Here is a 13,096-nt window from a genome sequence, read left to right as displayed (position 1 = left end):
ATTTTTTAGTTGTCTGATATTTAGGGAGATGTACAAATTTTGAATGCATATTTAAATAAAGTAGCATTTATTAAGCAGTTACTGTATACCAATGCCTGTACTAAGTGCTAGGAATACAAATCTAAAAGAGAGCCCCCTAGCTCAAGGAGCTTAATAGGGATTCAAAGATTGGTTGTGGGTATTTCCCTTTCATCCTTGACCTCATGGGCCTCAGTTTGAACTAAGTAAAACTGGAATTTTATGGCAATATTATCCTTTACAGAACTGACTCCGTTTCAAGGAAAGTAGGGCAAGTAATCACAAAAATCCAACATTTACTTGACCCTTAATCTATATGATATAGCCAAAGTAGAATTTACTGCAATGGATTTTTGGCTGCTGGATGTCACACAACTCAAGTGGAAAGAGATGAGCAGTCTGTATGTCATGCCCTTTCTTCTAATCATTTGTAAGTGGTATTTAAACGTTTCGTATTTTATTTTTTACAGTAGCTTTAATTTTGAAAACTTTTGTATACATTCCATAGATTTCGATGGGACAAATGTTACAAGACTTTGGAAAATTTCTTGGGATGTTCCTTCTTGTCTTGTTTTCCTTCACAATTGGACTGACCCAACTATATGACAAAGGCTATACAGCATCTCAGGAACAGAAGGATTGTGCAGGAATCTTCTGTGAACAACAAAGCAATGACACATTCCATTCGTGAGTTGACTTTTTTCTTTTTATAATTTTATAATTTTTATAAATTTATTTAATATTTAATTTTTCCCCAGTTACATTTAAAATGAATTTTTAACATTCATTTAAAAAATTTTTTACTTCCAAATTCTCCTCCTCTCCCCCCCCTCCCCACTACCTAAGTTGGCAAGCAATTTGATAGAGGTTATACATGTGCAGTCATGCAAAACATATTTCCATATTACTCATGTTGTGAAAGAAAACACAGACCCTCTCCAAAACCCCAAGAAAAATAAAGTTTAAAAAAGTATGTTTTGATCTGCATTCAGATTCCATTAGTTCTTTTTCTGTTGATGGATAGCATTTTTCATCATAAGTCCTTCAAAAATTTTCTTGGATCATTGTATTGGTGAGAATAGCTAAGTCATCATTATACAATATTGCTATTTACTATATGCATTGTGCTCCTGGTTCTGCTCACTTCACTTTATATCAGTTTATGTAAATCTTTCCAGGTTTTTCTGAGAGCATCCTGCTCATCATTTCATATAATAACACATTAGTATCTCATCACAATCATATACCTTAACTTAGCCATTCCCCAATTGTCAGGCATCTCTTCAATGTCCAATTCTTTACCACTACTAAAAGAGCTGTTGTAAGTATTTTTGTATATATATAGGTCCTTTTCTTTTTTGTTTTTTATTTCCTTGGGATACAGAGCTAATAGTGGTGTTGCTGGGTCAAAGGATATGCATGGTTTATACCAAGGTCTCCCACTGCATCCTTGGCCATCACCAGTTGTCCTGATCTATGTCTTGCCACTGGACTCATGACTGGAGGAGAGAGTAAGGCTGATGACCTCACACAGTTCTGCCTTACTTAAATCCAATTCACTTGCAAGTCAAGATATCACCCTCCCAATGTCATTGGTCTTCTTCAGAAATGAAGGATGAACAACAATAGCCAGTCTGATAGGTGAGGGGTAGTACCTTAGAGTTGTTTTAATTTGCATTTTCTAATCAATGGTGATTTAGAACAGGTTTTCATGTGACTTTAGCTTTGATTACTTCATCTGAAAACTCCCTATTCATATTCTTTGATCATTTATCAATTAGAGAATGGCTTGGATTTTTGTAAGTTTGACTCAGTTCACTACATATTTGAGAAATTAGGCCTTTATCAAAAACTTGCTGTAATTTTTTCACACTTATAATTATTAACTGTATTTCCCTTCATCCTATTTTTGCTTTTTATCCTACTCTCTCCTTTCACCTGTACACTCTCAAAAGTGTTTTGCTTTTGTCTACTGCTTCTCCCAATCTGCTCTCCCTATCATCATCTTTCCTTCCCCTTTTCTTGTCTCCTTCACCTCCTGCTTTCCTGTAGGGTAAGGTGGATTTTTATGCCCAACTGAGTGTGTATGTTATTCTCTTTGAATTAATTCCAATGAGAGTAAAGTTGAAGCACTCCCTCGTACCTCCCCCATGGTTTACTATAAAACTCTTTTGTACCTCTTTTATGAGATATTTTACCCCATTATCCCTCTCTTTTTCCCCTTCTTCCAGTGAATTAATTCCTCTTCCTTAGCCCTTAATTTTATTTTTTAAGAGATCATCCTGTCATATTCAACTTATGCCCTTTGTCTGTGTATACTCCTTGTACCTGCCCTGATAATGAGAAAGTTCTTGGGAATTATAAGTATAGTCTTCTCATGTAGGAATGTAAACAGCTTAACCTTATTGAATTCCTTATGTTTTCCCTTTCCTATTTACCTTTTTATGCTTCTCTTTGCTCTTGTATTTGAAAGCCAGATTTTCTATTCAGCTCAGGTCTTTTCATCAAAAATGCTTGAAAGTCCTCTGTTTCATTGAATGTTCATTCCCCCCCACCCTTTAAGCATTATATTCAGTTTTGCTGGCTAGATGATTCTTGTTTATAATACTAGCTCTTTTGCTCTCTGGAACATCATATTTGAAACCCTCTAATTCTTTAACATAAAAATCGCTAAATCTTGTGTTGTTCTCATTGTGGCTCCACAGTATTTAAATTGTTTCTTTCTGGCTGCTTGCAATCTTTTTTCCTTGACCTGAGAGCTCTGGAACTTAGCTATAATATTCCAGGGAGTTTTCATTTTGGTATCTCTTTCAGGAGATGATTGGTGGATTCTTTGAATTTCTATTTTACCCTCTGGTTCTAGAATATTGGGGCATTTTTCCTTGATAATTTCTTGAAAGATGATATCTAGGTTCCTTTTTTTTTAATGGATTTCAGGTAGTCCACAATTCTTTTTTTTTTTAATTTTTCACTTTCTTTTATTTTTTTTATTTTTTTTAAATTAATAAAGTATTTTATTTTTTTCTGTTACATGTAAAGATAGTTCTCAACTTTCAGATTTTTCTCCCTCCCTCCCCTCCCTCCCCTAGACAGCAGGTAATTTGATATAGGTTTATATATATATATATATATATATATATATATATATATACACTTAATAACATTAATCCTATTTCTGCATTAGTCATATTATAAGAGAAAAAATCAGAACAATGATGAAAAACCTCAAAATAGAAAAAAAAAACAACAGCATCAAAAACAAAAGAAATAGTATGGTTCATTCAGCATCTATACTCCACAGTTCTTTTTTTTTTTTTCCCTTTGGATTTGGAGATCCTCTTCCATCATGAGTTCCCTGGAACTCTTCTGTGCCATTGCATTGGTGAGAAGAATATAGTCCATCACAGTAGATCAACACTCAATGTTGATGATACTGTATACAATGTTCTTCTGGTTCTGCTCATCTCACTCATCATCAGCTCACGCAAGACCCTCCAGGTTTCTCTGAACTCCTCCTGCTCATCATTTCTTACCGCACAATAGTATTCCATTCTATTCATATACCACAACTTGTCCAGCCATTCCCCAATTGGTGGGCATCCCCTCAACTTCCAATTCCTTGCCACCACGTAAAGAGCAGCTATAAATATTTTTGTACATGTGGGTCCCTTTCCCCTTTCCATTTCTTTGGGAAAAAGATCCAAAAGTGGTATTGCTGGGTCAAAGGGTATGCACAGCTTTATCACCCTTTGGGCATAATTCCAAATTGCTCTCCAGAATGGTTGGATCAGTTCACAGCTCCACCAACAATGCATTAGTGTTCCAATTTTCCCACAGCTTCTCCAACATTATTTTCCTTTTTTTGTCATTTTAGCCATTTTAGACTGATAGGTGTCAGGTGGTACCTCAGAGTTATTTTTATTTGCATCTCTCTAATCATTAGAGATTTAGAGCATTTTTTCATATGGGAATAGATAGCTTTGGTTTCTTCATCAGAAAACTGCCTGTTCATATCCTTTGACCATTTCTCAATTGGGGAATGACTTGGGTTCTTATAAATTTGATTTAGTTCCCTATATATTTTAGAGATGAGGCCTTTATCAGAAGTACTGGCCTGGGGCGGCTAGGTGGCACAGTGGATAGAGCACCGGCCCTGGAGTCAGGAGTACCTGAGTTCAAATCTAGCCTCAGACACTTAACACTTACTAGCTGTGTGACCCTGGGCAAGTCACTTAACCCCAATTGCCTCACTTAAAAAAAAAAAAAAAAAAGAAAAGAAGTACTGGCCTCAAAAATTGTTTCCCAGCTTTCTGCCTCCCTTCTAATTTTGGATGCATTGCTTCTGTTTGTACAAAATTTTTTAAATTTAACGTAATCAAAATCATCCATTTTGCATTTTATAATATACTCTATCTCTTGTTGGGTCAAAAACTGTTTTCCTTTCCAAAGATCTGATAGGTAGACTATTCCTTTCTCTCCTAATTTACCTATGATATCACCTCTTATGTCTAAATCGTGTATCCATTTTGACCTTATTTTGGTATAAAGTGTAAGATGTTGGTCTATACCTAATTTCTGCCATACTATCTTCCAGTTTTCCCAGCAGTTTTTGTCAAATACTGAGTTCCTATCCCAGAAGCTGAAGTCTTTGGGTTTATCAAACACTACATTACTAGTGTCATTTACTACTGCATTTCCTGAGCCTAGCCTATTCCATTGATCTACCACTCTATTTTTTAGCCAGTACCAGATAGTTTTGATGACTGCCGCTTTATAGTAAAGCTCCAGGTTTGGTACCGCTAACCCACCTTCCTGTGAATTTTTTTTCATTATTTCCCTGGATATACTTGATTTTTTGTTTTTCCAGATGAATTTTGTTATTATTTTTTCTAGCTGTATAAAATAATTTTTAGGTAGTCTGATTGGTATGGCACTGAATAAGTAAATTAATTTAGGCAGTATTGTCATTTTTACTATATTAGCTCTGCCTATCCATGAGCAATTGATATCTTTCCAATTATTTAGATCTGATTTGATTTGTGTGAAGAGTGTTTGGTAGTTGTGCTCATAGAGTTCCTGGGTTTGTCTTGGCAAGTAGACTTCCAAGTATTTTATATTATCTACTGTTACTTTGAATGGAATTTCTCTTTCTATCTCTTGCTGCTGGACTTTGTTGGTCATGTATAGAAATCCTGATGATTTGTGTGGATTTATTTTATATCCTGCTACTTTGCTAAAGTTGTTAATTGTTTCAAGTAATTTTTGAGTTGATTCTCTAGGATTCCTTAAGTATACCATCATATCATCTGCAAAGAGTGATAGTTTTGTTTCCTCCTTGCCTATTCTAATTCCTTTAATTCCTTTCTCTCCTCTGATTGCTAAAGCTAACATTTCTAGTACAGTATTAAATAATAGGGGTGATAATGGACATCCCTGTTTCACCCCTGATCTTATTGGGAAGGCCTCTAATTTATCTCCATCGCATATAATACTTGCTGATGGCTTTAGGTAGATACTGTTTATTATTTTAAGGAAAGCTCCCCCTATTCCTAAACTCTCCAGTGTTTTTATTAGGAATGGGTGCTGTATTTTGTCAAAAGCTTTCTCTGCATCTATTGAGATAATCATATGATTTTGGTTGGTTTTCTTATTGATGTGGTTGATTATGTTAATAGTTTTCCTAATGTTGAACCAGCCCTGCATTCCTGGTATAAATCCCACCTGGTCATAGTGTATTATCCTGGTGATCACTTGCTGTAATCTCCTTGCTAATATCTTATTTAAGATTTTAACATCAATATTCATTAGGGAAATTGGTCTATAATTTTCTTTCTCTGTTTTTGCTTTGCCTGGTTTTGGTATCACCACCATATTTGTGTCATAAAACGAATTTGGTAGAACTCCTTCTTCACCTATTTTTCCAAATAATTTGTATAATATTGGAATTAATTGTTCTTTAAATGTTTGGTAAAATTCACTTGTAAACCCATCTGCCCCTGGGGATTTTTTCTTAGGGAGTTCATTAATGGCTTGTTCAATTTCTTTTTCTAATATGGGCTTATTTAAGGATTTTATTTCCTCTTCAGTTAACCTGGGCAGTTTGTATTTTTGTAAATATTCATCCATTTCATTTAGATTGTCAAATTTATTGGCATACAGTTGGGCAAAATAATTCCTAATTATTGATTTAATTTCCACTTCATTGGTGGTAACATCCCCTTTTTCATTTTTGATACGGTAATTTGGTTTTCTTCTTTCTTTTTTTTAATCAAATTAACCAATATTTTATCTATTTTATTGTTTTTTTTCATAAAACCAGCTCTTAGTTTTATTGATTAATTCTATAGTTTTTTTTGCTTTCAATCATTAATTTTTCCTTTGATTTTCAGGATCTCTAATTTAGTGTCTAATTGGGGATTTCTAATTTGTTCTTTTTCTAGCTTTTTAAGTTGCATGCCCAATTCATTAATCTCCTCTTTCTCTTTTTTATTCATGTAAGCATTTAGAACTATAAATTTTCCCCTAAGCACTGCTTTGGCTGCATCCCATAGATTTTGGTATGTTGTCTCATTATTGTCGTTGTCTTGGATATAGTTATTGATTGTTTCTATGATTTGTTGTTTGGCCCATTCTTTCTTTAGAATGAAATTACTTAGTTTCCAATTGATTTTCATTCTACTTTTCCCTGGCTCTTTCTTACATGTAATTTTTATTGCATCATGATCTGAGAAGGATACATTTACTATTTCTGCCTTTCTACATTTGACTATGATGTTTTTGTGCCCTAATACATGGTCAGTTTTTGAAAATGTGCCATGTACTGCTGAGAAAAAGGTATAATCCTTTCTATCCCCATTCAATTTTCTCCAGACATCTATCATGTCTAACTTTTCTAGTAATCTATTCACCTCTTTCACTTCTTTCTTATTTATTTTTCGACTAGATTTATCTAATTCTGAGAGGGGGAGATTCAGATCCCCCACTAGTATAGTATTACTGTCTAATTCCTTTTGTAACTCATTTAACTTCTCCTTTAAGAACTTGGATGCTATACCACTTGGCGCATACATATTCAATATTGATATTACTTTATTATCTATAGTACCTTTAAGCAAGATGTAATTTCCTTCCTTATCTCTTTTAATGAGATCTATTTTTGCCTGCACTTTGTCTGAGATAAGGATTGCTACCCCTGTTTTTTTTACTTTAGCTAAAGCATAATATATTCTGCTCCAGCCTTTTACCTTTACTCTTTGTGTATCTCTCCGCTTCAAATGTGTTTCTTGTAAACAGCATATTGTAGGATTCTGGTTTTTAATCCACTCTGCAATTCGCTTCTGTTTTATAGCAGAGTTCATCCAATTCACATTCACAGTTATTATTACTGACTGTCTATTCCCCTCCATTCTATTTACCCCCTTTGTACTTTTCCCCCCCTTCTTTCACCCTATTCCTCCTCACCGACGTTTTACTTCTTACCCCTGCCTCCCCCGATCTGCCCTCCCTTTTTATCACCCCCCTCTCTTTTCTTTACCCTTTTCTCCCTTGCTTTTGTCCTCCCTTCTATCAGTCCCCCCCTTTCCCTTCCCCTTTTGTTTCCCTAAAGAATGAGCTAAATTTCTTTATCCCAATGAACGTCTATGTTATTCCCTCTTTGAATCAAATCTAATGAGAGTAGGGTTGAAACAATGTTCACCCCTCCTTTCTTTCCCTCTATTGTAATAGGGTTTTTTTCACCTCTTCATATGATATAATTCATCCCCTTCCACCTCCCCTTTCCTCTCCTCCCCATAGACTCCCTTTTTAACCCCTTAATGTTTTTTTGTATCATCACATCAAAGACAATTTATATTTATACCCTCTGTGTAAAGTCCTTCTCTCTGCCCAAATACATTTGCAGTTCTTAAGAGTTATGAGTATTATCTTCCCATGTAGGGATATAAACAGTTTAACCTAATAGGGTAACCTTTTTTTTTTCCCCCTCTGTTTACCTTTTTAAACTTCTCTTGAGTCTTGTATGTTGAGATCAAATTTTCTACTCAGTTCTAGTCTTTTCATCAGGAAAGATTGAAAGTCCCCAATGTCATTAAATGTCCATCTTTTCCCCTGAAAGAGAATGAACATTTTTGCTGGGTAATAGATTCTTGGCTGCAATCCAAGCTCCTTTGCCTTCCAGAATATCATATTCCAAGCCTTGTGGTCCTTTAATGTTGAAGCTGCCAGGTCCTGAGCAATCCTGACTATGGCTCCATGATATTTAAATTGCTTCTTTCTGACTGCTTGGAGTATTTTCTCCTTCACCTGATAATTCTGGAATTTGGCTACAATATTCCTTGGAGTTTTCCTTTTGGGGTCTCTTTCAGGAGGTGATCGGTGGATTCTTTCAATGATGATTTTATCCTCTGATTCTATGATATCAGGGCAGTTCTCCTTAATAATTTCTTGGAATATGGTGTCTAGATTCTTTTTCTGGTCATGGCTTTCAGGCAGTCCAATAATTCTCAGATTGTCTCTCCTGGATCTGTTTTCCAGATCAGTTGTCTTTCCAGTGAGGTATTTCACATTTTCTTCTATTTTTTCATTCTTTTGATTCTGCTTGACTGATTCCTGATGTCTCGTGGATTCCTTATCTTCCAAGTGTCCAATTTTAATTTTTAAGGCATTGTTTTCTTCAGTAAGATTATGCACCTTTTTTTCCATTTGGCCAAGTGAATTTATTAAGGCAGTGTTTTCTTCAATGAGATTATGCACTTTTTTTTCCATTTGGCCAGATGAATTTTTTAAGGAATTGTTTTCTGCAGTCAATCTTTGTGCTTCCTTTTCCAAGCTGCTGATTCTTTTTTCATAGTTTTCTTGTTTTGCTTTCATTTCTCTCCCCATTTTTTCTTCTACCTCTCTCAATTGATTTTTAATATCCTTTTTGAGCTCTTCTAGGAAGGCTTTTTGTTCTTGAGACCAATTCACCTTCCCTCGTGAGGCTTCACATGTAGGCAATTTGAGGGTATTGTCCTCATCTGAGTTTGCATTGGCTTCTTCCCTATTGATACAGAAGCTCTCAATGGAGAGGTCTCTTTTTTGCTTCTTACTCATTATTGCAGCTTATTTATTTATTTTTTAAGTTGAGGTCTGCTCTGGGGGCACCAGGGTCCCTGTTTTGGGCTTCTTATGCAGGGGTATAGGTGCTGTGTGACCGGCTTTTTACTCTGAGGCCTTTATGGTGTGTGGAGATCCCCCGCCCTGCACTTCCTGTCTGGGTGCGCTCGGCCAGCCAGGCTCCTGCTCCAGGTTTCCGTTCCCGCCTGACCCATTCGTGGCCCTCCCGGCTGGTGCAGGTAGGTTTTTCTACTGTCCTTCTTGGCCACCAGATTTTTGAACCAGGTTCCAGGGGCCTCAGTTGTTCAGCTGTGGCCCTCAGCTCCTGCTGACTTGCCCTGACCCCCTCGGCGCTGGGTTGCTGCCCTGCGCTGGGCCTCCCTTTTGCCCGAGTCAGACCGACCTTTTCCTGAAGTCTTCTAAATTATCTCTGGTTGGAGGACTGTGTCCTCCTGTCCCTTTGCAGGTTCTGTAGTTTCAGAATCTGTCCAGAGGCTTGATTTAATGTTCTTTTTGAGGGAACAGAAGGAGAGCTCAGGCAGCTTGCTGCTTTCTCTCCACCATCTTGGCTCCCAGTCCACAATTCTTAAATTATTTCTTCTTGATCTATTTTCCAAATTATTTGTTTTTCCAATGAGATATTTTATACTTTCTTCTTTTTGATTTCATTTTATTGTTTCTTGATGTCTCATAGAGTCATTAGCTTCCACTTGTCCAATTCTAATTTTTAAAGAATTATTTCTTTTATTGAGATTTTGTGCTTCCTTTTCCATTTGGCCAGTTCTGCTTTTTTAAGGTGTTCTCTTCATTGAATTTTTGTGTCTTTTTTCTCATTCGACCTATTCTATTTTTTGAGTTGATTTTTTTCAGTATTTTTTGTGTCTCTTTTACCAAGCTGTTGACTCTTTTTTCATGATTTTCTTACATCACTGTCATTTCCTTTCCCATTTTTTCCTCTACCTCTCTTATTTGATTTAAAAAATCCTTTTTGAGTTCTTCCAGGAGTTCTTTTTGGGCCTGAGACCACATTTTTATTTGAGGTTTTGGGTGTTACAGTTTTGACTTTGTTGTTTTCTTCTGAGTTTACCGTAACTTTCTATAGTCAGTATCTTTTTTGTTATTATTGTTGTTTGTTTATTTTTCTCCAGCGTATTTCTCGACTTTTAGCTTTCTATTAAAATTGGGCTCTGTCCCCAGGATGGAGGGGGCACTATCCCAAACTTCAGGTTTTTTGTGCTTCTGTTTTCAGACCTATTTCTGGTGGTTTATAAGCTTTCGGTTCCTCTTAAGTGGTATGATCTACTGAAGGTATGTTTACTATTCTCCTGGCCTGTGTCCTAGTCTGTGAGTGACTGCAAGCACTCTTTTCTGTCCTCAGCTGTGAGCAGGGTCCTACTCCATTGTGGCCACAAGCTCTGATGTGTTAGTGCCCTAAGATTGAGACCTGGGACTGCATCCTGGATCCCAGATCCTAGTGTGGCTAATGTAACAGAGTCCTTCACTCAGTGCCAGCAAAAAGACCCCTGTAATTTCCTTCTGATCAGTTGTCTGACCTCCTTACTGTCTTTGGGCTTTGACCTCTAGAAGCCACTGCTGCCAATTGAGCTGCCCCCAGGACTTCCAGTTGGTTTCCTGTGATGTGGCCTGTACTGGTGTAGCCTGAACTAGACTGTGCTCCACTCTCACCTCTATACAATAGACCTTTCCTGTTGACCTTCTAAGTTGTCTTGGGCTGGAAAATTGTTTCACTCCATCTTTTTGTGGGTTCTATTGCTCCAGATTTTATTTTGAAGCATTATTTAAAGTTGTGTGGAGGGGAATTTAGGAGAACTGAGGTGAGTCTCTGCCATTTCACCACCATCTTGCCTGTACCCCCATTGGATTTTGGAAGGAAAAAAACAACCTTTAATAAAGGCTATATATCCCTTTAATGGTATATTCTAGTTTTGAAATGATGATATGAATCTTTTCATTTCCCCTATCCCTCAAAAAAAAGCTGAGTTAATGTGGATGTTTTCCTCACTTAGCTCCTATAGCAAAGTCTCAAAAGGGCCCAACATATAATTTGTTATTCTTAGAAGGTTTTAAAAAATTCTTTTTCTTTTAATTTTACTTTTTCATTAAATCTAAAAGCTTGAGAAAGAATAAAAAAGGATTTACATGTAACACTTGTTTGTCAATCCATAACAGAAATGTCCTTGGGAATCTTAAAAATGTCCTTGGGAAATAATTCAAGTCTTTAAGTGGGAGCTCAATGACTTGATAACTTTAGAAAAAATTGTTGTTTGGTTGTTTTCAGTTGCATCCAACTCTTCATATCCCCATTTGGGGTTTTCTTGGCAAAGATACTGGAGTGGTTTGCTATTTCCTTTTCTAGCTCATTTTAGAGATGAGGAAACTGATGCAAACAGTGTTAAGTGACTTGCCTAGGGTCACACAACTATTAAGTGTCTGAGGCCAGATTTGAAGTCTGGAAAAGGAATCTTCCTGACTTTGGCCCTGGCATTCTATCTGCTGTACCTCCTAGCTGCCTTAGAAAAATTAAAATGTTTTAAAGTTAATTAATAGGCACCCACCAGCTGCACACTGGGTTGCCCATTCTCGGGAGAATGACAATAAACGAGTCTTTGTCACATCGCTGCTGAGTTTCAGAGAATTATTGAGCAGGAGTCGTTTTCCTCACAGAAACCAAGTTAAGATGTAATTTAGAAATATTTTTAAAAGAAAAATACAATAGGAAAAAATAAAGTTAATTGATAGCCCCTACTCTCAAAGACCTTAGTAGGAGTTAGAATATTGGTTGTGAGTGTTTTCCTTTCATCCTTTGCAAACGTCTCAGTTTGAACTAAGCAAAAGCGGAAAGTTTTTTTCAGAAAAATTGACATGTTTTAAACATAGATTATGTGAGTTCAAATACCACTAGATTCAAGGCACTACATTTTTCATCTGTTTTGCTTAAGCTTCATAAAACTTGTGTGTATGTAATAAGCAATTCAATTTTCAGTTCTTAGATGAATTTAAATCAACCCATATTATTTATTGTTTTAATGAAAGGACAAGGGAAATTCATTCATGACTATTAGTTAATATAATTGGGGGTTTGGGGAGGAAAGGTGAATGATAGTCTCAGGTATCTTAGAAAATGCCCCCACTGAAGTGTAAGACCAAAGCCATTACAAAATCTTAGTTATAATTAAACTCTGGATATTAATCTAAAGAAGAGATGATCACTTAGATTGGCAGAAGTATGCAAATTTTTATAAAGTTTTAATACAATTTAGTTTTATAGCTGAAATTGTATAGAATTTTAAAGGCAATTATGATCTCTTTTTGTGAACTTTCTCTGTAACATACCAGATTTCACATTATAGATACATTTCTGAAGATTGGATTTTACAAATAAAATAATTTAAAATCATCCTAGGGACTTTGTTATTTAAAATTTATTACAAGTCCTACAGTAACCTTATTGGCACCATTTATCTTGTTGTAAATCCAAATTTCTACATTTTTGTTTTTGTTTTAAAGCAAAGTACATCTCTGAGCAAACCAGAATAAGAAAATTTTTATAACTTCATTTATTAAGTATTCATTCTTAGGATATTAACATTTTATTTAAATAGTTTTGATGGAAGTGACTTACTTATTTCATTATTTTGTTTAGCAAAAAATTTTATTGTCTTTACAGGTTCATTGGCACTTGCTTTGCCTTGTTCTGGTATATTTTTTCTTTAGCACATGTAGCAATCTTTGTCACAAGATTTAGCTACGGTGAAGAATTGCAGTCTTTTGTTGGAGCTGTTATCGTTGGTACCTACAATGTCGTGGTTGTTATCGTTCTTACCAAATTGTTAGTGGCTATGCTACATAAAAGCTTTCAGCTGATAGCAGTAAGTGTTCCATTCTACAAAAGTATCTTTGTACTTCTCAGTTAATATTAGATATAGAAAATACATCAGAAAACAAAAAAGTTTGAAAATATGAA

At 35.7% G+C, this 13,096-nt stretch overlaps 1 protein-coding gene across 2 annotated transcripts in view; it reads left to right on the top strand.

The window, feature by feature from the left end:
* TRPC1 (transient receptor potential cation channel subfamily C member 1) overlaps positions 1 to 13,096 on the top strand; it is a 77,967-nt gene that overhangs the window by 60,267 nt on the left and 4,604 nt on the right. For both annotated transcript variants that reach the window (XM_043997056.1, XM_043997057.1), the window contains 2 exons: positions 527 to 705; positions 12,800 to 13,001. In XM_043997056.1, coding sequence (XP_043852991.1) covers positions 527 to 705; positions 12,800 to 13,001 — 381 coding nt within the window. The remainder of the gene's footprint in view (positions 1 to 526; positions 706 to 12,799; positions 13,002 to 13,096) is intronic.

This window comes from Dromiciops gliroides, chromosome 3 (genome assembly GCF_019393635.1).
Source record: "Dromiciops gliroides isolate mDroGli1 chromosome 3, mDroGli1.pri, whole genome shotgun sequence".
Taxonomy (NCBI): domain Eukaryota; kingdom Metazoa; phylum Chordata; class Mammalia; order Microbiotheria; family Microbiotheriidae; genus Dromiciops; species Dromiciops gliroides.
Note: the sequence above shows the minus strand (reverse complement) of the source record. Positions and strands in the feature narration are given on the sequence as shown.